Consider the following 26,334-nt stretch of genomic DNA (forward strand, 5'->3'; position numbering starts at 1 on the left):
GAAAATTGGACCAATATGGTCCAAAGGGGTATCAACGGCGCATCACTACCAGTTATAAGAATCCAATTGCAAAATTTAAACCTTTCTACGCGTTCAAAAGTTATTTAAAAAACAGGCGCTTTAATTGCCAGCTTAACTGGGATTTTGCATCACCCAATTATTAAAACAAAACACTAAAAGAAAAGTTATATAAAAAATTTAAATGCTAACTTTGCATAATTTTTTTAAAAAATTAATAGAGAACAATGAATTCATACAAAATTACGCAAGTCGAACATGTTTTCAAATTGTTCCTAAGTTGTTAAAAAAGCAAGTTACCAGAAAAAGGTGCAGATTTTTTCAAAGTTCTATATTCCGATTGGCTTATATAATAAGCGAAATTACTGATGCAAAACCCTTTAGTAGGTTCCAAGGATTTGAGCACTCCTTTGAAATGATTCTCACCTCATACTTAAGTTGAAAATATATGTACGTATGAGAAGGGTTTGAAATATCAATTGGCCTTATATTCAATGTTGTTGTTTACTTGCGAAACTTTAATATAGCGTCTGAAATGTTAATTTTGATATTAGCACTTCATCATTCTACACCCAAGTCCCCCGGTTTGACATTTCGTAAAGTTGGCGGCCCTATGCCAACTATTCCCTTGGAGTGTATCACATTGTTTCTAGCCTATCAACGAAGTTTAAATATCCTTTTCTTTGACGTTACGGCTCCTGTTACATATGTGAATACGTAGGCACATATATTTACCAGATGAGGCTTTGTCTTACGCAAGAACACTCAAAGTCGTGAAGCAAAAGCTTTCCCAAGACAGTCGAATAAATAGCCGGGTGTGCTACTATCTACCCTTCTATAGTGGATAGTCTAACTAATCTGAAAACTGAAGCTACGCGGTTATTCATAATGAATTCTTGTAGCTAAACCATAACATTTTTCAACTTAAAATCGGTCGACTTTCATTCTAAAATATCGTTTTGATTTAACGAATACTATTGAAATCAATGTTTCGAAAATATCAATCAAGGGTTCTTGTAAAATTAAAATTATGTAGGATTATATTATTTTCACCCATGAGTTACGCAATAATATCCACTTGGACTACTTATGAATTCGAGGGCAGAATCCTCGGCCGAATAGCTACTCCCTAACGTTTCAAGGTGTTTCTCTGGTAGTGCTCGGCAGCATATAGCGAAAAAAAATTCATTACAAAGTCTTCGAAGCTACTCCTATAGCTTCTAGAAAAGTTACGAGGACGAAGGTATGAGTTCGAAGTCGTAATCCTATACATAGCTTATGTACTGGCATGTGGTGTGAGGGCCAGGAGGCGTGGTAGCGACTTGTGGTCGGGATTGCTACTGTTTGCACGTCGTAATTTATAGCTCTTAAAACAGCGGAAAAAACTAGAGGCGCCCTTTGGCGCGATCAACAATAGGCCAGCGTTAGTGCTAATCGTTAAAACTGTGCACGAGAGTCATGAGTATTAAAAGACCATTAATAGTAACCGTAAGTCGCCTTTGTGTGTGACCAGCAAGGACAACAAATGATTTAAAGAATTCGTTCGACAACAAGTAGTAGGCGTAATCCCAGAACATTTCCTTCGGTGAAACTACGCTTTGCACGAGACATAGAGGCAAAAGTGTGACCATTTTAAGTACTTAAATTTTTTTACGGCAGACGCAGCAGTACCAGTCCCTCAGACCGGGGTTATGTTGGAAGCCTCCCTGGAGTAAGTGAAAGAAGGACAGTCCCTCCGCAAGGAGATACTCCTCAAATTTGAGGAAAAACTTTAATTTCCTTAAATACATACAACAAAGTCTTTTTTAAACAGAAATATCAAGCTTTTTAAAATAAGAACGCCGGTATAGTGTTAACTACTTTGTACTCTTTACTTTAATTTTTAAAATAATTTTAATTGAGTTTTCATGTTAACTTAAAAATTTTTTGAATAACTTCAAAAAAAGAAAATTCTAATTTGTTTGAAAATATCTAAACTCAAAAATAAACAAAAATAAATTTTTATACTTAAAATCAAAATAAAAGATTTTTTAAATATCAACTTGAATGTTGATATATTGGGGAGTAAATATAGTGTTAACTACTTTGTACTCTTTACTTTAATTTTTAAAATAATTTTAATTGAGTTTTCATGTTAACTTAAAAATTTTTTGAATAACTTCAAAAAAAGAAAATTCTAATTAGTTTGAAAATATCTAAACTCAAAAATAAACAAAAATAAATTTTTATACTTAAAATCAAAATAAAAGATTTTTTAAATATCAACTTGAATGTTGATATAGCCGGTATATTACAGTGCCTAATCAATTGATCGGCGTACACCTAGTTCTAGTTCACTCCCCGGGCAAAGCAAAAACAAAATTTTAGAAACAAGTTTTTTCAATAGGAAATAATGAGACTCACATTTACTTCTTGGCGAAATCAGGGATCCCCTGCGCACGTTTCCTTAATATATATGAAATTTCAATCAAATCGCTCAATAATTAAATGGTTATGGAATAGGTCGGTCCATGGTCCACTTTCCAGAAAAAAGTTGGGAGACAGTTCGTAAGTGAATCGATATCCGATTCTGCAGTTCAAGTTTGGTACTAATTCCTGTTTTTTGGCTTTTATTTTATATTGACCTCCTTTTTGAAATTAATTTTGAACAAATTAAAAAAAAATCCATATGGGGTGAAGTTTTCTGAAGTTTATCCAGAATTTTCGACGGTCGACTTTTTGTTCTTTTTGTATACTTCTTAGGTTGACTTAAATTTAAAAAAATCCTTATTTGCCTTTTTTTGATATTCGAATTTTTTTCGAAGTAATTACACTTTTGGTTTTGCTAAACGAGTCAAACTTTTCTTTATAATTCGTGATAGCTTCGGCAGATTTTGCTCATTGTATAAAGCAATATGAGCCTGTTTTGTTAATTAAATACATATAAATTATACTGAGATAATAGTAAACAGCAGAAGCATTGGTAATAAAGCACTGCTTTAAAAATCTAATGTCATTAGTACAGTGTTATTGTACGAGCCAAAAAGTATTCTAATGTAAGTTGGTTTGCCTACATTTAAGGAGTGAGACTCGCTTCCCCTATTCACTCATTTCCCCTACTGATTGCTTTTTTTTAAGGTTTTTATAGGTGCTACTTCGTCAAACTTTTAGAAAAATCCGCTCTCTCCGATTATTGACTCTGGTACGTTGTTATTGATTATTTTAATAGAATGCAAAAAAAAAAACAATTGCGATACAGACACCATTCTCTCACCTCGTTTACGTGTTTCAATTGTCCACGCATCGAGATTAAAGCTCACCTCGGAGTTTACGTAGAGAGCGCTTAGTGCTTCTGGCGAAACCAAACGGCATCACCAGGACTACGTCAAAAGAATATAGTGATTGCGAGAACCAGTGTTATTAATTCATATATATGAATATATATATTTGTTAGAAGTTCAAGTCTAATAGTGTTTTCTTTTCTGTCAAAAGTGTTACGCTTTTTGCACACCGCGCAAGGGTTGTTGTTCTATTCTAAAAAGCAGAAAACGCTTTTACGGGGTATTTCGTTCTTTTGTGAAAATTGATGCCTGCTTGCAACGCAAAAGCGTTACACTTTTACCCTGCATAAAAAAAATGGCGGTCAGGCAGTGCAACTCTGCTAAAACAGCTGATCGTGACAATTTATTTTCATAATTTTTTTAAAAAGCGGCAAATTAAATATGGAAGCAATAATTGCTAATGAATTTTTAAACGAATTTGTGGACCCTTCTTCATCATCTGATGAAGAAATGGAAGCCGTTCTCGTTGATAGATACGCTCATCCAAAAGTTAAAGGCTTCATAGAAAGAGTTGTGTATTCCTACACTGATTTGGAGGTAAGTGTATCAATTTGGCCAAGAAAGCATATGTATGTATTCATATCCATTAATTATATTTTTGTAGTTCAAAAACAACTTCCGCATTTCACGTGGAAGTGCAGAATATCTGGTAGAAACCTATTCTTCCAGCAGATTTTATACGGACAGGAGCTACCAGGGAGGCAGACCGCAATCAACAGCAGAAGCCCATATGCTTTCCTTTTTATGGTAAGACACTGTAATGCTCTAGGATACTGTAATACTCGACTATTAAATAAAGTCCAAAAATACCGGTAAATATTACTGAGTTCAAAGCTCGTCTTTTGACACCTCTCCGGATATTTATTGACGAGTATTACCAATCAACCCAGATCATAGTGTATTACCATACATGTTATAATACAGGGATTTAATGAATCTGTATCCTCTAGGTTCAGCGCTAATAAGACAACCTTTAGAGAAGTGGCAAATCTTTTTGATGTATCGTTGTCAAATCTTCACTCAACCTTTAATAAAGTGTTGAGTTTTCTTATGGAAGACGTGGCGCCGGAAACAATAAAATTTCATAAGGAAGAAGAAGAAAAAGAAGCGATAGCAAGAGAGTTTGAAAAGGTAATTCGCCTATAGTCAGACTTCAGCGCACTTTCTCACAGTGAAGAAAAATACTCAGCAAAATCTCTTTAAAGGAAGTTTTTAATTACAAACCAAAATCGCATTAATTCGAAAATGTGCGCTGAAGCTTTGATCATGTATATACATGGAAGAAAATTTACCTAGGCAACACATTATCTAAAATTTTACCTTTTACAGATTGCTGGGTTTCCAAACGTTTTGGGTTGTATAGATGGTACGTACATTACCGCCAGAAAGCCTAAGGGTAAAATCCGTTCCACTTATACAAACAGGCACGACTCTGTTTCGATTACCCTACAAGGAATTTGCGATGCAAACCTACGTTTTTTGGACGTGTACACAGGTATTCCAAGTAAAATTCCTGACTCACGGGTTTTAAAATTATCGTTCATTGGAAGTGAATTGCAAAATGCATGCGCACCAAAATACCACTTGCTTGGTGATTCTGCCTATCCTCTTCGTGAATATTTACTGACAACATTTCGAGATTATGGAAATATGTGCGAAAGAGAGAAGAAGTACAATCTAAAATTTTGCCAAACGTGCGTAAAAATAGAAAACACGTTTGTTGTCCTAAAATCTCGGTTTCGGCAGCTAATGCGTCTAGATTTTCACAATGTCGAAACCATGGCGAAGTTCATTATAGCTTGCTGCACACCTCACAACATTTGCATAGCAAGAAATGATAGTTGTGACATTGATATCGACCATATTGTAGAACCTGAGATCGCCCCTTCCGGCAACGGGGGTGACAGAAGAGATCAGTTGCTAACTCAGTTGGGGCAGCTAAAGCGGAATGAAATTAAAAACAAATTCTCCAACATGTGAAACCATAAACATAAATATTTTAATAAATATTTCAAAGAAATAAAAGATGTTACGGAGTGTTACGAAATTCGTTGTACTAAATATTTAGATTTTTTTTCGTGATCAGTCCTGGCCTAGTGTGGCAGGTCCGTTGGAACGATATCGACATAATAGTTTAATGATTACTTCGTCATCATTCATTGGCGTTTAGCCACGTAGGCAGAGTTGGCCGTTTCGCAACAGTCATCCATATTTCGCGATAACTGACGCCAATTGGGAGCATCAAGCGAGACCAAGTTTTTCCCCAACTCAGTGGAGGTCCCCCTTCCTCTGCTACCAAATACGGGTGCCGAAAGTAAGCTGCACAGAGGCACCGAGCCTGGTTGCAGTTGTTAAAGCTAAGTTCTTTGCTACCAGGTCTATATGTGGAATGTGCAGATTGCTAAGCATTGATAGTCTGCATACCCCTTCTAATTTTTTGAGGTATGTTGTTTTTTGTGTGGCTTTCCACCAAACAAGAACTCCATAGTAGAGAATAGTGCTTACAATCGCTGTAAAAACCCAATGAGAAAGATAGGGCGATAAGCCCCACGTACACCCCAGCATTCTTTTACATGCATAAAGTGCCGTTGATGCCTTCTTCACCCTCTCCTCCACGTTGAGCTTCAATTACAGCTTACTGTCTAGGATGATTCCTAGATAGTTTGTGCAAGGAGGGCCACCCCTCCTAAATTGGGCCTGCTCCAATTTGGGACCTTGTGCCTCTTTGTAACCAAGACCATATCCGTCTTCTCCGCGTTGATTTTCAACCCGACATTAGATGCGCAGGTATAAATATCTCGAAACGCCCAAACCATCAAAGAGTTAATCGTTGGAAGGTTCTTTCCACTTATGACAATTGCATCGTCATCTGCGTAAGCCGTAAGTTTTACGGGTCCCTCATCGAATCACCTGAGCAGTTGGTTGATGACCAGCGTCCACAACAGAGGTGATAGAACCCCTCCCTGCGGCGTGCCCCTGTCCACTGATTTCTTGGCCTCGTACAGTTCCCATTGTGATGTAATCTTCCTGCAATTCAACAATCAGCCGATCCATCTGGTTAAGACTGTACGTAATTTAATCCAATTAAGACTATCCATAATCCGACTTCATCACGCATGATATCCATACTTTAACTTTTGGTACCGTGGGGATTTGCGCTTTATCCACCACCTCAAACCGCTTAATGCGTATTTGTCGTCCTGGGCATGCGACTCAGTCCTCTTATCATCGTCCTTATTACAATTAGGTAATGAGTCCTTCATCTTGGTCGTACCACTACCTGCCAGACAAGGCGGGCTCAGAGGTCCAGTATTATATACAGGGCGAAAACCGTCCGCCACAGCAGCGCCCCTTACTGTGGTAAGGCCATCAATACTTCCCGAGGTGGCCCGGTATCGGGCAGGCTCCGTTGGAATACAGCCGAGTTTATCCCCTGGCTGGAAATCATCCAATAGGCACGGTCCGCATAACACCCTAGATTAGGGAGTTGACAATTATTGGTCACCGATATCTCGCCGCCCTTCTATGAGGCGAAACGGCGTAGATGCCAGTCCTAAACAGCTCCGCCTCATATTCGGGTGCTATGAAGTTCGGATAAGCCCTCACACCAACGACAAGATGCATAACCTAGTGAGGGTCCACTTTGGTAGACATGGCAAGACCTTATTGTCTCTCTCTCTCGGTCATGCCACTTCCATCGCGCTTCCGAGGCGGTGTTGTCGGCCTTTGTCTTAAAGAGGACACTAGCCAGTCGGGCATTAGTACATGGTTTCCCAGCAAGTCTAAAAATCTGGAACGCAAATTATCTCAGTGGCAGGCGTGCCTATGTTCAATTTAGGAACGCTAAATTTACGCCCAGAAGGTTTAAGCAAGGGGTGACGTAAGGTGGTTACCGAAATCTTTGCTGTGGCCTATGTAGAGAAAGACAAAGAAGCGTTACTGACTACATGTAAGGCAATTGGCCAGTCGGTACTGTGCTACACGTACGCCTGCATTACATGACGCCCAATGGAAGCCGAAAGCCTCACTCATAACTGCGGCTGGATGTCTTTTCATAACTCCTGAACGCCATCTATTGGGTGAGGTAATGAAATCGTCAGTAAATAGTATCTAATAAACTACCTATAGCCAAAAAAAGGAACCTACCAAGAGAGACGTGAGTTACTGTATCGCAACTGCGATCTGTAAAATTTTATTTTTACAGACTAATATCCGTACGGCTTCCGATGAAGCAGACCGAAGTACTGGTACAACAACATACATATGTAAATATTCATTTGATTTTTATTTCAATAAATAAATACAAAAATTAAGTAAATGTATTATTTTGTTAAACAAAATAAAAAGTGAATTCAGTCTTTTAAAATGTGATGTGGTTAGGAACTTTGTGCTGTGGTCATAGTTGTCCACAACTACGGCTGTAATTAGGACTTCTATTGACTTTTATTTTCCAGTATTTTTTCTAGTAAACTACGCATTTTATTCGCTGCCTCCATTTTTCCCGATGACGTCTTTCCCGTGATTCCTCTTTATTTTGTGCAATTTCCTTCAATGTGTCTTGGATTGATTTTACTTTTTTCTTTGTTTCGCATTTAACAACCTTCTTGCATTTAACGACAGCTTTTTGGCTGCTCATTTGGATTTCGGGTGCAAGGGAGTCATCAATTTTACAAATTTCATCGAGCTCGCTTGCGAAATCTATGGGTTGGATTTTATATAAGGTGCCACGATTTTCAAACTTTTGTTGATTTGTGGGGGTAGAGGGGGTCCTAAAAATCTCAAAATTATCATCCGCAGCTCTAGGAAACTCTTAGTTTATGAAATATAAGCTTTTTAATTTCCAAATTTAGTAAAATTTCAACTTAAGTCCTGCACTTAAAATTCGGGTCGCACATGTCGATAGCGAAAGCAGAAACTATATTTTTTATCTCGTTTAAAAGTTATTCGCGGAAAACACGTCGGTACTATTGTCGCTTTTTTCGTTGTTGCAATTAAACAAACGAAAACAAATGAAGGTGGTGAATAGTGTTGCCAGCTCCGCAACAATATCTTTTTATCTTGGTAGAACATTATAAGGTGGTGGCACGTCGACATAAATGCAAACAAACATACACTATCAATGTATTTTGTTTTTGTAAAACACTTTTAATAATTTGTAGTCTAATATTAATTGGGGTGCTGCGCAGAAGGGTGCACTACGCGTGGCGGTAGCCACGGTTATACCACACACCCGGACTTGGCATGGCGTAGCCCAGGGTTATTTTTTATAAGCGCGGCCGAAGGCCGCCTATGCAGAAAGGTGTTCTACGCAGAATTACCGTTGGAATCAGCATAAAAATCTCTATAAAGTCCGATTTTTTATTTTTTTTTTTACAAATGTATGTATTCTGCACTTGTTGCAATTAAATACATTAATTTCAAATTATTATTATCCTCAATACTTTAAACTACATATACGGATGTTTTTAAGCGGTTTTATTTAGGTTGAGTTGACTGGCACGAATTTTGTAATTGAAATTTAAGTAACTTCCCGATAAGCTACACGCTTGAAATTTGGAGTATAGTTCAGAACCCGATGACAATGCAATAATAAGAAAAAAATCGCCGCTAGGTGGCCCAAGGATCGAGATATTGACAAAAATTGTATTTGTGGTCCGATTTGGCTCATATTTGGAACACATAATATATACAAGAATAGAAAGCGACCTATGAAAAAATCGCAGCTAGGTGGCGCAGGGATCGAGATATTCACAAAAATCGTATTTGTGGTCCGATTTGGCTCATATTTGAAACACATAATACATACAAGAATAGAAAGCGACCTATGAAAAAGAATCGCCGCTTGGTGGCGGAAGGATCGAGATACTCACAAAAATCGTGTTTGTGGTCCGATTTGGCTGATATTTGGAAAACATAATACATACAAGAATAGAAAGCGACCTATGAAAAAATCGCCACTAGGTGGCGCAAGGCACGAGATATTCACAAAAATCGTATTTGTGGTCCGATTTCGTCCATATTTCGAACACAAAATACATACATGAATAGAAAGCTACATATGATGTCCGAGTTGACTCATATTTGGAACAAATATTACATGCAGTCCGGTAGAAGTGACATCAAAATATTTTGGAGTTGGAGGAGGGACAAGCATACGTGGCGCAGAGTCGAGTAAAGCCTTTGGAAGGATTATGTATTCAGGACTTAGATTGTAACAAATTGTCAGGAAATAGTCCTTGTAATAATGAGTCACTAAATGAACTAAATAGACTAAAAACTTGAAAATAAGATAATTAAAAAAAAAAATTTTAGTTAAACGGTTTTATTGAAAACAATACTTCAAATAAAAAAAAATAAATGTAAGGCACGATAACCTCCAAAGAGATCTAAGGCCGAGCCTATCTTCTAATTAGCGTCGTGCTCCTCTTGATTTTCCCTACAAATTGGGCGGACGGGACCTAAATGTTTTATAACGACTTCGAACGGCATCTGCAAGGCAGATAAGTTTTCACTTAGAGCTTTTCATGGCAGAAATACACTCGGAGCGCTTGCCAAACACTACCGAGGGGCGACCCCGCTTAGAAAATTTTCTTCTAATTGTAAAATCTTATTTCTAAAATTTCACGTGCCCAACGCTTTTATTTAATTGTCTGATCAACGTCCTTTATTGATCAGGAGTGTGAGGACTAGTACCTAGGACCTACCTAAATTTTTCTACCTTTTATTATTATTATTACTTCATGTAATTGTTGTTTTCCATAAAACCGTTTAACTTTAAAATTTTTTAAAAATTTTTTTATTATTATTTTAATTAAGCATCCATGCTCGACAAAACTTTATCCAAAGAGGAAAAAACCAAAAAGAATGTGAGTTTTCCATAATATCTGCTTACAGTCTTAAAGATTATCCAAATTATTTTGGGACAAAAAAATCGTTGAGATTTACTGGAAAAGGTAAAATAGTGTAACAAGTTTTGAGAAATTCCGCTTATTTGAAACCTTCTGCTAACTTTCGAATCACTAAATGTCTGAACAAATAACTCCAATATTCTATATTGCAGAATGGCCTTTATTAGACTACTTTGGGGTAGTACAATTATACTTCACAATTATACTTCACTTCGCAACTGATAGCGTGTTTAAATCAAACTGATTAGTCATTCCTCAGCTTGCGCTGCTTTTATACTCTCTGTTGCCTCGTCAGCATATTTCTCCACAGGTCTAGAGGTTTCACCTTCTAGAATCTCCTGCTTGGTTACCAGCGATATACATATATATTTGTAGTTTATGCGTTTCTCATAGCCATATGCATGTGTGTGTGTGAGTAAATATTTCGGCTGATGACTACATGTGTGTATGTGTGAGATATCTCTTCGTCGCCTTCTATGTATGTCTAAAAATGATGACTTATATGTTCATGTATACGAGTGTGGCTTTAATGTTTTTGTTGTTGCGTGATTATTTACTAACAGGCTAGTGATGTCAACATTCGCTACACTGCCCTCCACCTAATTCGAATCGTGCCGATCAGACAAATTTCCTGATCTAAACGCTGCCAGCCTCTCCAAATAAACCACTTTCATTTTGTTTCGTGGTTTGCCAATGGTTTGTATGCGGTAAACTACATCGTTGATCCGTTTTACAACTTTGTATGGGCTTCCCAATTACACTGCAATTTCGGGGACAAAGCTTTTTTCATTGTGCGTTGTATAACAGCACCAAATCTCCTTCCCGAAAACCTTCCGAATTAATTGATTTATCGTATCTGGCTTTCATCTTGTCACTCATAATCTTGGTTCGCTGTCTTACAAGATCATGTATTTCCCTCATCTCTTCCTCCAAGACACCAGTGGATTTCTTGGCATTTCTCTCCATATCGGCATTTATTCCAAACTACAAATCAGCTGGAAGTCGAAGGTCATTGCCAAAAATTACCCTTGCGGATTTTGGCCCGTTGTCTCATGCACTGCCGATCGGTAATGCCTTACACATTTCTTGTACGATTTGACTCACAACTTCCCGCTTCGCTAGTGGAACACTAAGAGAAGCTTGACTGATCGGCCTCGCATCTCTAGTGTCAATTTGATGTTTCACAACATTGGTGCGGCCTGGTTTGGAACCGTCTTGGTCAAATATGTTTGCGTACTTTAGGAGCAGTTGCTTTGCCTTACTCTGAGATTCTTCCTCTAGCCCTTCCGTCCAGGCCGTCATGTCCTTTGAAATATCAGTCTTGCGAGATGAAACGTGTTTCTGGAGCTGTTCACAGTTAATAACTACTTCGGCCTCTTGGCATCTTCCCAATATAGCTCCTTTGGTCAATTTAAGAGGTGATTTGAACTCATTGAGTACTCTTACCGGAATACGTCCTTCTTATTTTGTCATAGCCAGGGTTTTTCCTACAAGTACGTTCGGTGCTGATTTGTTTACTGTTTCGATAATCCACAATTTGTTTGTCCCACAATCTCCTTCAAACTTTGCCCAGATGACTGCCCCCGATTTTGGTGGTATTTGTCGATTCTCCATCACCAGCACTCGTTTACTGCTGTAGCCTCTCTCGTAGCCGAAATTAAGTGGCACATCCATGTTCTTGTATCGCATCGTCTTGCTTTGCATGTCGATCTTGATGCCTTGGTCGATTAAGAAGCCCACTCCAATTATGATTTCATCAACAATCTCTGCCACTATAAAATTGTGTAGAACCGTGAAGTTCCCAATTGCTACTTCTCAATTTACCTGGGTATCCTCTACAGTGGCTGTGCACAATCTTGCTCCATGCAATGGTCTTTTCTTCTTTTTGACTAAATCCGATCGAATGATGGAATGAGATGCACCCGTATCTACAGTCAATAAACGTTCCTTTCCATCCACATGTCCTCCGACAGTAAGATTGCTCGACCTTCTTCCAATTTGCGAGATAGAGATTATGGGGAATTCAATTGCGGGAACCAGCTCTCGCCCCTTGCGGCTGGCTGGCTTTAGTTTAACGACTGAGTGGACTTGGAGATTTGCTCATCTCCTTCAGCTCTGCGTTTACGACTAGCCACATTGGCTTTCCACACTTAAAGCTTTTTACTGCATCATTATTCTTCTGCTGCGTTCCCTTCAATGCTTCCAAAATTTCCTGTACCCACTCTGGTCTTTCCACTTCCACACGATGGGCTTTGTATGCTGGTTGACTAAAAGCGAGGCAGTTTCCTGAGTCAGTGCATGGGATACTGTTTCAGCAAATGTTTCTTTTGGTTTGCGTATGCAGCTCGCTTCGTTTCGACGTCCCGTATGCCATTTATAAAACTCTGAATCTTTACCCTTTCAGTGTATTTCTCGAAATTTATTCAACAATTCGTCTTCTGACACCATTTGTAACGAATTTTTGGAAATTCCGCTTATTTGAAACCTTCTGCTAACGTTCGAATCGCTAAACAGTTGAATAAATCACTCCAATATTCTGTATTGCAAAATGGTATTTATGAGACTAATTTGGGGTAGTACAATTATACTTCTCAATTATACGTCACTTCGCAACTGATAACGTGTTTAAATCGAGCTGATTAGTCATTCCCAGCTTGCGCTGCTTTTATACTCTCTGCTACCTCGTCATTATATTTCTCCAAAGTTCTAGACGTTTCACCTTCTAGAAGATAATGTCCATTCCATAAATCAATTGATCACACGTATTCTTACTCTCCATCTTTCAGTCGTTAACGAACCAGCAACGAATAAACACCAAGCTTGACCGCGACGCTTAATGTATGCAATTGTGTATGCAATACAATGCCCTGTGCTAATTTCTTTATGCTAGAAAATGCCTTTGGCGGCTTGCAATGCCTTTTATGTTACAAGTCGTTTAAAGAAGGCTATATATGTAATATCAAAAGGCATTTCGATTCCTCCAACAAAAATATACAAATATTAGACAAAAAAGGTAGTCAGGTATTATATGAAGGAAAGAAGTTAGACTTTTTGGAAAAATTCAAAGGGTGGTTGGCTAAAGTAATAAATGAGCAAGTTGTCAAGCAATCAAGTAGAAAAATGAAAACTGAGCTATCTTCCATGATCAGCTTAGACATTGCTAAACAAGGCCGGCCTTTTATAGATGGTGTTTTTGTTAAAAACATTTGACTAAAAATTTTTCGAAAAATTTATCTTGATACAGTTAAAAATATACCCATATCCCGCCAAACAGTAGCTTGACGCATTGATGAACTGGGAATACACATTCAATCTGCAGTAAAGATAAAAATTAAAGATTGCCAATTTTTTTCTCTGTGCTTGGACGACACCACCGACATTAATGATTTATGTCAACTGGCGATATGTTATGAAATAACTGAAACAATGGTTTCTCTTGAAACATTCTGTGGTAATGTGACAGGAAGGATCTTGTTCGACGTAGTAAACGAAAAGGTTTTTTCAGTTTTCGATGCAAACATATTTGCAGGTGTATGTTCGGATGGGGCAAACGTTATGACCGGTAAGAATGAAGAGTTCATAGGCCAATGAATAAAAATGGAATTTCTGGAAGACATTTTCATTGCATTATTCATCAAGTTGCACTCGCTTCAAATTTTTTGAGCGGTCATCCTGTCATGAAACGTGCAGAACAGATTATCAATGAAATACGGGGAGGGCACCATTCCCTCACCCACAGAAAGTTTGTACATTTTTTAAAAACAACTTCTACTCGGCATGATGACCTAAAAATCTTTACAGACATTCGTTGGCTAAGTCGTGGTGATTGTCTCAACAGGTTATTTGAGTTGAGGGAAGAAGTTTTGCAATTTCTTGAAATTAATTGTAACGAAGGCGCCCTAGTTCGATCTTTAAAAGATGACAATTTTATTTTTTTAACAAACTCAGTTTAAAGCGTCAAGGAAAAGAAACAGGAATAAACGATGCTGTGAAAAATGTGCATCAATTCCAAACAGAACTGTTTTTGCTTTTAAGGGAACTTCAATCTGGCGATTATACCCATTTTCCGAAAACTTCGGTTATTATTAAGAAACATGCGGGTGTTAAGCCGAGTGATCACATTGCAATTCTCGAAAAATAGTTTAACAATTTTGAAGACAGGTTTCAGGATTTTTCAACCATTTCTTGACAGCTTTGAAAACCCCTTCAAATGCGATATAAGTAAGTATGAATTTGAAATTCAGTGCGAGCTAATCATCTTACGAAGCGAAAACGTTCCACCACACGGAGATAGTATTGAATTCTGGAAAAATTTAGAAGAATCATCGTATCCAATATTGAAAAGAATATCTTTCATCACTTCTTTTATTTATTTATTTATTTATTTATTTATTTATTTATTTATTTATTTATTTATTTATTATTTAAAGTCGACGACAAACTATGGTCGACTGCATAATATAAAAGATATATAAATATACAACTCAAAAGATAAAATTTAAGATATATCGAGCTTTCAACAATGTTATATTACAAACAAAGAAATATTAATGAACATTACTATTTAATTTCAGAATATAATAATAATAAGAAATATGAGCAGAAATAAGATCTTATGCCGAAATCTTATACTGGCGGAATGCATCAGATTCCGCTCAGCATGATTTCGGAATGCAGTGGATTCCAATCTCCCTGTTGGAATGCAACAAGGTTCCAATCAGCATGTCATGGGAATCCGGCAGTGCTAAGAGTAGTGTAATGAGGATACGCCATCACAAGGCATAAAAAAGTAACATGACCTGTGTTGTTGGAATGCACCGGATTCCAATCAGCTCGATGCCTGACCCATAAGATTATACTGCCGGAATGCATACGATTCCGGTCAGTGACTCTTGAAAAAGCATGTTTTTTACGTTGCTGGAATGCACCAGATTCCAATCAACACAGTACTGTCTTGTTCCTTCTTAATGAGACATGTTGATAAATGTTCCTCCATCCTTAAGCGAGATAGTTCCTGTTTTTTTATCGAAGGAATAAAATGCCGGCAAATTAAATTAGCTTGTATCTCTTAAATTAGATAGGCAAGTATTGCATTACGTATAGTGGCAAAAGTACATTCAAGACTGATGCAGCTATACAAGTCATTGTAGTGCGCGCACCAGATAAGAAGAGGATTATTTTTAGCAAAGTTTCGTCGACAAAGGGGTAAATAGAAAGGAACGTAGTGTCTGGATACTCTAGGGGGAACCGCAAAAAACAAGCGGCTGAGGAGGTCCGCGGAATCAATTTCTCCAATAATGAGCTTATGGATGAACAATACCCCCAGTAATATTCTCCGATTTTCCAGAGTAGGTAAGTTAATAAGAAGAAGTCTACTTCTGTATGGAGGAAGGTGGAGACTTGAGTCCCAATTAAGGCCGCGCAATGCAAATATCAAAAATTGCTTTTGAACTGACTCAAGACGCTTTATATGCTTTTGAGAAACAGGGGACCAAACGCATGAGCAATACTCGAGTATTGGACGAACCAGCGATGTGTAAAGAACCTTAGTGAGGTACGGATCGTCGAACTCTTTAGCCCATCTTTTAACAAATCCAAGTAAACCCAACGCTTTGTTGGCTATAGATGAAATATGCATGTTAAAATTCAATTTCGGATCAAAAAGGACACCTAGATCATTTGCAATAGATATACGCTCCAAAGGCGTACCATCTATTACATAAGATTTCAATGCTGGCTTCACTCGGTGAAATGTCATATGCTTACATTTAGAGCAATTTAAAGCTAATAAATTTGTTGTGCACCAACATTGGAACGAGTCCATGTCGGCCTGAAGAAGATCCAAGGAACTCAAATCGGTAGGACAGTAAGTGTAGCAAAGTTTTACATCATCCGCATACATTATAGTATGGGAATATAATATTGTCTATGGCAAGTCATTAATGAAAAGGGCAAAGAGCAAAGGGCCTAGATGACTTCCCTGGGGTACGCCGGAGGAAACTCCGAACGATTCCGACAGATTGCACTTGAACAGGACTTTTTGGGTCCGGTTAGAAAGATAGCTTTTCAGCCACATTAATAGGTGAAACGGAAAGCCCAGTAAATCAAGCTTATGAATAAGCAACTCGTGGTTGACGGTATCAAATGCTTTGCTGAAGTCCGTGTAGATGACATCCGTTTGCTTGTTCGCTAAAAATCCTTCCATAACTATAGAGGTGAAAACAAGCAAATTTGTAGTGGTTGACCTTTGACGAATAAAACCGTGTTGGCATGGAGATAAAAGACTAGAACACTGATATTGCAGTTGATTGGTGACAATCTGTTCAAAGACTTTAGGAATGACTGAAAGTTTAGCAATACCCCTGTAGTTTTCAACTTTTGACCTACTACCTTTTTTATGCAGGGTTATAATAAAAGACTGTTCCAAAGTGCCGGGAATGACGCAGATCCCAGAGATAGCTCAAATAATTTTAAAATAGGCTCATACATGTTTTCGGCGCAGTACCTAAGCACGCAGCTAGGAACACCGTCCGGTCCCGGAGAAAAGGTGGGCTTCAAAGATTGAAGACTCTGAAGAACAATATTACCATCAATAGCAGGATTCCTAATGTAATTCGAGCTATCTAAGCGATAGGGATATTGACCAGAATGAAAACCACTGGATGAATACGTGGACTTAAAGAACTCAGAAAATAGTTCAGCAACGTCGTCATCAGTGCAAGCTTTTTTACCTCCAAAGGTTAATGAGGAAGGATACCCAGAAGTTTTCCGCTTTGAATTTACGAAACTGTAAAACTTTTCTGGATTTCTAAAAAAATGGGCTTTACAACAACTCAAGTAATTTTTATAACAAAGCTGATTAAGACGGTGAAATTTAGAACGAGCTATTAGATATTTAGAGAGGTCAGCAGATGCTCCAGATTTCTTGAACCTCTTATAAAGCCTAGATTTGATGTTATTAAGTGTGATAAGTTGCCTTGAAAACCAAGGGGGCTTATTCGAACATAGGGTATAGCGAGTAGGAATGCAGGTATCAAAGAAGCTATCAAGCGTGCTGTAAAATATAGAGATAGCCGAATCGACATCAGTGCAAGCATAGAGATCCGACCAATCATGGGAAGCCAACAGATCATTGAGCATAATGAAATTCGCTTTGTAGAAGCATCTAGATCGGGGACGAGACTGTACTTGAATCCTACGGGGTAGGCTGATATCAAGTGATATCTCTAGCGTAGGGTGAAGAGGGTCTTCTGGAAGGGATAAAGGTGGTATTTGCGTAAGGGCAGTACCCACCGAGCCATCCACAAATACTAAATCCAGCATTTTATTTCCACTATTTGGAACATTGTTAATCTGTAAAAGAGATGAGTCTAACAAGCAATTGAGAAACTCATGTTGAGCAGTGGGAGTTAAAAAGTTTGAATCACTTATATTAACCCAACTAACTGTTGGCAAGTTAAAGTCACCAACAACAACAAGTCGATCGTTATCTCCCAACTGCGAATGCAAATCACAGATGGCCGAGCTATGACTAGCATAAACATCCATATCCGAACGAGGTGGTATATACGAACAGCAAACAATTACGCTATAGCTACCGAATGAAAGCCTAACTGCTATGAATTCGATATGGGAGATATTGTCCAGCGAAATCAACTCAGACGATAGGTTAGATTCAACAGCAATAAGGACACCTCCCGCTCTAGAGATGCGATCACGCCGATAAACAGCATATTTATTTGAAAAAACCTCAGAATTGTAATTATCAGGCTTTAGCCAGGTCTCCGTAAAAGCTACAACTTGTGCAGAAAAGTTGAAAGAATTAAGGAAGAATGGAACAAGTTTTGATCGTAAACCACGAACATTTTGATAATTAATGAGAAGACGGGACAGATCAGCAATTACCTTTGTGTTGTTATTACTGTGTTCGTCATACCGTTTTTTGGCTGTTAAAAAACAGGTTCGGCCCTCGCCTTTCTGGTGAACAAGTGAACCACAGTATGCTTGGGCCAAAAAGAGGAATCAAGTACCTTATCGAAATATTCATCTGAAAGGGATATTTTAAATGAGGAGATGTCTCTCTCATATTTTAAGTTAAATTTATACACATTGATGTTACTAGTGGGTGCAACACCAAGTTTAGAGCAAACGTAATGAGCAATGTCATATTCGGTAAGCGAGGCGTGTAATCGGGACACAAATACAGCCCTACGAGGTGGCACGGCAGTCACCTGCAAAGGAGTAGCGGATAGCGCACCAGAGAGCTGGGAAGGTGCGGCCGTTATAGCGTTGGTTATCGAGCCCGTACTATTTTTTTCAGGTACACTTGTATCGCTAGCAACAACCCCAGTATCGGTAACTGTTATTGTTGGAGCTAAAAATACCGGTGGAGGTGTAGGATGAATTGGGGAGTCCAGCGAAATCAACATTGGTGACGTAGAACAAACAGCCGCAAAGGTACCACTATTAGTTCGTGCATCGTTTAATTTGCCAGAGATCGTCTCACTGGAAGTCTCGACACAACCTTGTGGAGATTCTTGTGGAGATTTCTGAGCTGCATTTTTCATAACGTCTTTGGTTAGCCTGTTCGTATTAGTCAACGCGGTTGAAGGGACATTCGTAGGAGGACAGCTTTGCCCCTGACTCGAAGACAAGTTGGAGTCATTGTTGGGCATACATTTCTTTCGTTTTGGGGATTCAGATATCACTTTCAATTTTTTAAAGTGAGCCTCCATCGTTTTGAATCTTTCGTTAAGGTCACGAAACCCAATAAAAATGTTGTTGAACTCTTTCTGAGTTTGCCTCATAAAAGCTCGCATGTCATTTTCTACGGAACGACAATCATGACATGTCCAGTTCAGTCCAATTTTGCTGGATATTAGGTCAACCACCCGACCACCTATGTGAGAGAAATCGGCACAGATAACATGAGCCATATTATCACAGAGCCAACAACAAACATAAGTATCACCACGGGAAATTTTCTTTTGATTGGTGCACTTCTTGACACAGCAATCCAACATAATTGCAAAGTTAAACAAACCCAAGAGAAAAATAGGCAAAAGAAACTATAAGTATAAGATAAATTGAACAGCTGTTCAAAAATTATGGGCAAGAGTTCTTCCCACAACATATTTTTGTGAGACAATTTTTTCGGACTTAAAGTTCATTTGCTCCAAGCAGCGCAACAGTTTAACATCAAGTCATTTATCGAATATACTTTTGTTAAGAAGCTGTCACGAAAGTATTGAGGTTTCCAAATGAATGGTTTAAAAAATAAAATATCGAATATTTTGATTTTGTGATTTTTTCCATGATATTATTAATTTGTAAAATTGTATTATATCTTTAATCAAACTGATAATTGATAATTGAAAGTATATGAGAAAGATTGTTGTAAGTTTTTTGTGTTGCTTGGAACGAATTTAAAGTTAGACAAATTTGTACACAAATATGTGGTGAAGGGAAACTGTTAAGCACCAAAAAAAAAAATCCTTTTCAATATTGGATATTCTTACACTTTTTTCGAGAACTCAATATTAGTGTATGGTGGAACATTTTCACTGACTCATACCTACTTATATCGTAACTGAAGGGGGTTTTAAACATATCAATAAATGGTTGAAAACAAACCAAATTCTGAAATGTGTCTTCAATTGTTAAAAAATTTTTCGAGAATCGCAATATGATCACTCGGCTTAACACCCTCAAGTTTCGTAATAACAACCGAATTTTTTCTCGTTCTCGCTGTGCTCTTTGAATCGAATGCAAGTTGATGGTTGATGCAATATGCCTAAAAAATTTAGTTTTTGCTCAGTTGACCTACAAAGCATTTATTTTACCAGTCATAATGTTTTCCTATCAGTCCACACACTTATAAAAATAATTTGCATTATCGTTAACATCGGTAATACAAGAATTTTATCAAATACAAAATCTGTAAAATACCGCCCTTGTTTAAAAATGTGTAGGCTTAACAAGTAACACACTTGAATTTTTTATTTGAAAGTCTAACACGTTCCAAATTTTCTACTCCAATCCAATATGCTGTTATTTTGGTTTAAATTTCCTACTAGGCTGTTCCTCTTCTCTCGTTCTCACTCATACACTCACTTTTTTCGTTTTGGACACCACTGTTCTAGAATCTCCTGCTTGGTTAACAGCGATATACATGTAAATTTGTAGTTTATGCGTTTCTCATAGTCATATGCGTGTGTGTGTGTGAGTAATTACTTCGACTGATGACTACATGTGTATGTGTGAGATATCTCTTCGTCGCCTTCTGTGTACATATGTTTATAAATGATTATTTATGTGTTCCTGTACACCAGTGTGACTCGCTTTAATGTTTTTGATGTAGCGTGATTATTTACTAACACTGAAAAACACTGAAATAGTTGTTCAGGATAGAGAACCAATTGAGATGTTGCCCTGCCAAAAATAGGCAAAAAATGACGGGCCCCTATTAAGTATTTACTTTTGATTTTATTAGTCTGTAAACAATAATTACGATATTAATTGGTCGTCTTCAAGACAGGTTTGTAATTTTTATAAAATGTATATTTTACAAGTGATTTTATATTAAATTATTATGTACAAAAAATTAGTAAATGAGAAAAAACCAAAGCTCATAGACCATATGGCCGACTATTTCAAAACCCACGACTGTTAAACATCAGCGATCCACACGTTGTAGAGCATCAAACCATCAATGCACTTTGAAAGTTTCTATTTATAACTAATTTTTTACTTTTTGCTGATTTTGTTCTTTGAACACCGTCAACTGAGTGCTCCAATCATTAAACGAGGATTTTTTGTAGCAGCCCATATAATTTTTCCCTTAAGCTTATGCTTTATTAGAATTCATTTCATTCCGTAGACTGAAAGTATTAAATGTTATGTTGGTGTTGTTCGTCTGTAAATATTTATATTAACTTATTGTCTCCAATACCGGGTTTTTTATATTTGTATAATGTACATTTTACAAAGTTCAGTCATCGATAATAACAATTCAATCGAAATGACCGATAATGAAATATGAAAATAATAGAGTAGAACATTAATGACCTTCTTAACAATTATCCCGATTTAAATCTACACATTAATGAATTTAATCCCGAAATAATAACTTTACAAGAAACACATATACCAGCTGGTAAATCAGCATATTCTCCCACCAAGTATGTGAGCTATTTTCATAACAGCCCACTAAATACATCCTGTAAACAAGGAATAGCCGTTTTCCTAAGGAAATCACTGAAAAACAAGCAGATTCCTATAAATTTAAATGTTCAATCTATGGCATTAGAGGTGGACATTGGTTTTAGGCTCACAATAGTTTCGTGCTACATTCCTCCAGATCAAGAAGAGCCATAAGTGGCACCCGATGGCTCGAAGGCTCTAAGGAATATTGCCTTATCGTTACTTTAGATGTAAAAAAGGCCTTCAACACTGCCAATTGGGCAAAAATTCTTGACACGCTGGAGCAGATAGGTATATCCCTTTACCTGCGTAGGATCATACGCAGCTACTTTGAATATGGAATATGAAACGGCTGCTGGAGTAGAAAAGCTTCACGTCACAGGCGGTGTTCCTCAAGGCTCCGTGCTCGGTCCACTGCTTTGGAATATTATGTACGACGGAGTATTTCGACTTGAGGTACCCAATGGGGTGAAAATTATCGGCTTCGCGGACGATATCGCATTGGTAATCACCGCCAAGCACCTAGGCGAAATATGCGCCAAATCTAATACAAGCATAGCGATGGTTCAATCGTGGCTTACGAAAAATGGACTGCAGCTGGCGTAACAAAAAAATTAGGGGCTGTACTCATATCAAGTAGGAAAAGGGTGGAGCAGAATCGGCCGCCATGACATCGACACACTGCCTGCAATAAAATACTTGGGGGTTGTGATAGACAGGAGGTTGTCATTCAAATCCCACTTAGAGTATGCCAATGGAAAGGTAGCAAAAACCGTAGCAGCATTATCTAGGATAATGATAAATGCAAGAGGACCAAAGCAACGACGGCGTCAACTTCTGGCTGGCGTTGTAAAAAGCCAAATACTTTACGGGGCTCCTGTTTGGCATCAGGCCATGGAGTATAAATCATACTTCCGCGGGGTAAAGTCGACTTACCGCCTGTGTGCACTACGCATCTGTAGCGCCTTTAAGACTGTCTCTGACGATGCAGCACTAATCATCGCAGGAATGTGTCCTATAGACATATTAGCAAAAGAAGCAGCGACGAGTTATCGGGATCAAAGCTCACGTAACGGAGCATGAGAGCGAAACGTGCAGAACTGGCAGCTCAGGTGGAATGCCTCAACAAATGGTCGCTGGACACACCGATATATCCCAGATATTAATACATGGATATCTAGAAAGCACGGCGAGGTAGATTTCTACCTCACACAGTTTCTGAGTGGTCACGGATGCTTTAAGGAATATTTGCACCGATTCAATCACGAGCCTAACAACATATGCGATCACTGCGGCGGCGATACAGTAGAAGATGTTTACCATGTATTTTTCGAGTGTCCTAGGTTCTATAGCTCGAGATGCAAACTGTGCAGAATATTTGGAGAGGATTACACTCCTGAAACAATTGTTGGATGCATGCTACAAAGCAAGGTAAAATGGTCCGCGGCATGCGATGTAATAGCGGAAATAATGAAGTGTCTACGAAGTCTTGAAAGGCTACGGCGCAGCAGCGAACATTAAACAGTCGAGTTGTGTGGGTGGATAACAAATTGCTAAGGTGGAGGGGATCGAGCTGAGCACGTATTGGATGCAAGGCCTCCGTACAATTAGCGGCGTGAGAATGATAAAATAAGAAAATACCGTAATATACGTAGGTAATGTAATAGTAAACCAGGCGACGGATTGGAGACAAGGCCTCTTCAACCGTTCGAATACTGCCCCAGGTGAAGGAATAAAGCACGGATTGGAGACACGGCCTCTTCAACCGTACGACCAAAAGCAGTCAACATACACGCAACGACAAACCTACGGATTGGAGACAAGGCCTCTCCAACTGTAGAAACAACGAGTATGAGGGTAAACGTCTCACATGTAATCAGAGTTTAAACTCGGATTGGAGAGAAGGCCTCTCCAACCGGTGGAAGTACGAGGAAAGCCCCGTTACGTATTGTGGAAAAAAAATTAAATGAAAAACGGAACAACCTATTGAAATAAAAAAAAAAAAAATAAAAAAAAAAAAATTAAAAAAAATTCTATTTAGACATATATAAGTTATTTACACATATATACATATATAAAAAACAAAACCCTACAATACAAGTAGTCGAACGCACAAGCATGCCACAAGCACTATATGCACAGTGTTCAAGGTAGGCTTGGAAATATTCGTAGAAGTGGTATGCGTCAAGCACATTCAGGTAGTAAGCAGGGTGTGTCAGTCCCAGCGTTAACCATACCGCGGCACTATCTAAGTACAGCAACGTGACCCCGACAGACGTAGAGCTTAGTGCTCAACCTACCTCCCGACGGAATACTTGACGGTAGTACCGGGGGGTAAATGGTACTCAGACGGTAGGAGGTTTAGTGCGGTTAAAGTCCCACACTGACTATGAGGCTTTCGATGCTTCCTTCTCGTAAAATAAAACAAAAAAAAAAAAAAAAACATTCCTCCTCCTACATAACTGTAATTCTAAATCTTTTTTCTACTCCTATTATACTATTAGGTAATTTCAATGCTTGGAGTCCGCTCTGGGGTTCTACTTCGGCTAATAAAAGGGGAAAAATAATCGAGGATATAATCCTCTCGAAAAATCTCGTGGTTCTCAATGATTATTCTCCCACTGATTTCTTCACTCATAAAACTTTTTCTCACGCTGACATTACCCTCTCTTTAGCATCCATAGCCCCAAAACTATCATCTAAGACTCTGGATGATTTGCACAATTGCGATCACTTTAATCACCCCATTTTAATTTCTTTCTCAATTCCCATTTCCTATATAGTCAAGCCTCTTGCCAAATTCATACCGGAAAAGGCAGATTGGCCGAAAATCTGCAATATCGCAATATCCTTATCCAATAACAAACCTTCCTCTTCAAATGTCAATGCAGAAGCAACAGCAATCAAATCGATTATTCGCTCAGCTGAGCACCACGCTATCCCACAAAAAAAACACAAAATTTTTCTGCTAAGGTACCTTACTGGTCAAATCTTTTATCAACACTGAGAAACTCAAAAATAAAATTGTGGTCGCAATATAAAAAGAGTAGAACCGACGAAAACTTTATAAAACACAAAAAAGCCAACGCTCTTTTCAGACGAGAACTTAAATGAAATCTTTTTTTGTTTGTTTTTTATCTTTTTTTTTTTTTTGTAAATGAGAGCATAATTAATTTTTAAGGAGGTTTTTGCGTTTATCTTTGTGCGTAAGTATGTTTTGGGACTGCCCGAGGCGTCAGTATGGGTCAAAAACGCCGATCCCGATTTTGTTTCTCTTGCGGGTTTTCGGTACCAGTGTGCGTCATTTGATGCAGCACTAAAAAAAACATGCAAATATATGTACATACGTTGGTATAAGTATACCGACAGCCAGTGCACGGACTTTACCGTATTGGTAGATTTACGAACTTTTTGACCCATTTTCCTTTCCTACTACTTTTATCACCACATCCCAAAAATCTACCAATATTTCAATCTATTCGCATTGAAAATAAATATTGAGATCATTTGGTAAACATATTTAATTGCCGAGCACATCCAAATTCATTAATAGGTGATATTAACCAAACGAATCAGTTTTGAAAATTTTGGTACAAATTCAAAACAAAAGATGACTTTGTCATAATTTTGAACGAAAATAACGTTTTAAGGAAACGATAACGTGCCGTATTTTTGGCAGTACCAAGCATAAGCTATGTATATACAAATTTAAATATGCCTTTTGTTTCGTTTACATGTTTTTTTTTAAATGTTGTTTACCTGAAATGTGCTTTTATTTGTTTTCCACTAAATTATAAATTGTTTTGAACAAACATAAACGGTAGCTATTGTGTTCTTGAAAAAAAAAAACAAATATCGCAGTTTCTAGCACTATTTTCATTTTTTTCTACCAACATTTTTCTTGTAAAAAGGTCCGCGGACTAGTTAAGTATACCAGCAGCCAAAGAACAAAAAAAGACAAACATTCATACACACCCGTGTATAGAATGTAAATTCCTATGAATTGACACAAACGGAAATTAAATCGATTGATTTTCGAGTTGTTTTAATTATTGTACTACGGCGCGTGGAGTATAACGTATTGCTAATGGAGGAGAAAAATGGTAAGTTAGTTTTAATATTTGTTCATTTGATATATTCTTTTATTTTAAATTATAAATTAATATTCTTTTATTTCATATTAATAGTTAATAAAAAATAAATGTAAGGCGCGATAACCTCCGAAGAGATATAAGGCCGAGCTTCTCTTCCAATTTGCGTCGTGCTCCTCTTGATTTTCCCTACAAATTGGCCGGACGGGACCTACATGTTTTATGCCGACTCCGAACGGCATCTGCAAAGCAGATGAGTTTTCACTGAGAGCTTTTCATGGCAGAAATACACCCGGAGTGCTTGCCAAACACTGCCGAGGGGCGACCCCGCTTAGAAAAGTTTTCTTCTAATTGAAAAATCTTATTTCTAAAATTTTGATGTTGCTTTGCCCGGGAGTTGAACCCAGGGCATACGGTGTGATAGGCGGAGCACGCTACCATCACACCACGGTGAGAGATCCAGGAGATGGAGCAGAGTGGTTTATGTGTCATATTCTTCTCGGTGTACCGGCATCGCAATGGGGTGGTCCAACTGCGGCGTCGGCCGCGCCGGCAGTTGTCACACTTTTGCGAAGTCTATTGCAGCACGTAGTAATGAATTTCTTTTTCTTTCCAGGTTTTGATGTTTTTCGGCTACACAGTGGGGCGCTAATATAAATTCATGTGTCGATGGATGGCTGCAACATCTGGTTATATGAGCCGCTTATCCTGGGGATTGACTTAGATACACAAGTGGGCGAAACATTTAAGGTGCCATCGGCTAAGGCAAAGGCTATCATAGATGGTTGGGCGGGA

At 38.1% G+C, this 26,334-nt stretch overlaps 2 protein-coding genes across 4 annotated transcripts in view; one reads left to right on the forward strand and one right to left on the reverse strand.

Annotated features, from left to right (window-relative positions):
- The window catches only part of wg (wingless), a 336,654-nt gene that overhangs the window by 131,725 nt on the left and 178,595 nt on the right, over positions 1-26,334 (reverse strand). The window lies entirely within an intron of this gene.
- Positions 3,720-25,649, forward strand: LOC137239908 (putative nuclease HARBI1). Its single transcript, XM_067765707.1, has 6 exons — positions 3,720-3,875; positions 3,943-4,085; positions 4,289-4,469; positions 4,668-5,204; positions 25,434-25,551; positions 25,636-25,649. The coding sequence occupies exons 1-6, from the start codon at positions 3,720-3,722 to the stop codon at positions 25,647-25,649; spliced, it is 1,149 nt and encodes a 382-aa protein (XP_067621808.1).

The sequence above is a fragment of the Eurosta solidaginis genome, chromosome 2 (genome assembly GCF_040869045.1).
Source record: "Eurosta solidaginis isolate ZX-2024a chromosome 2, ASM4086904v1, whole genome shotgun sequence".
Classification (NCBI taxonomy): Eukaryota; Metazoa; Arthropoda; class Insecta; order Diptera; family Tephritidae; genus Eurosta; species Eurosta solidaginis.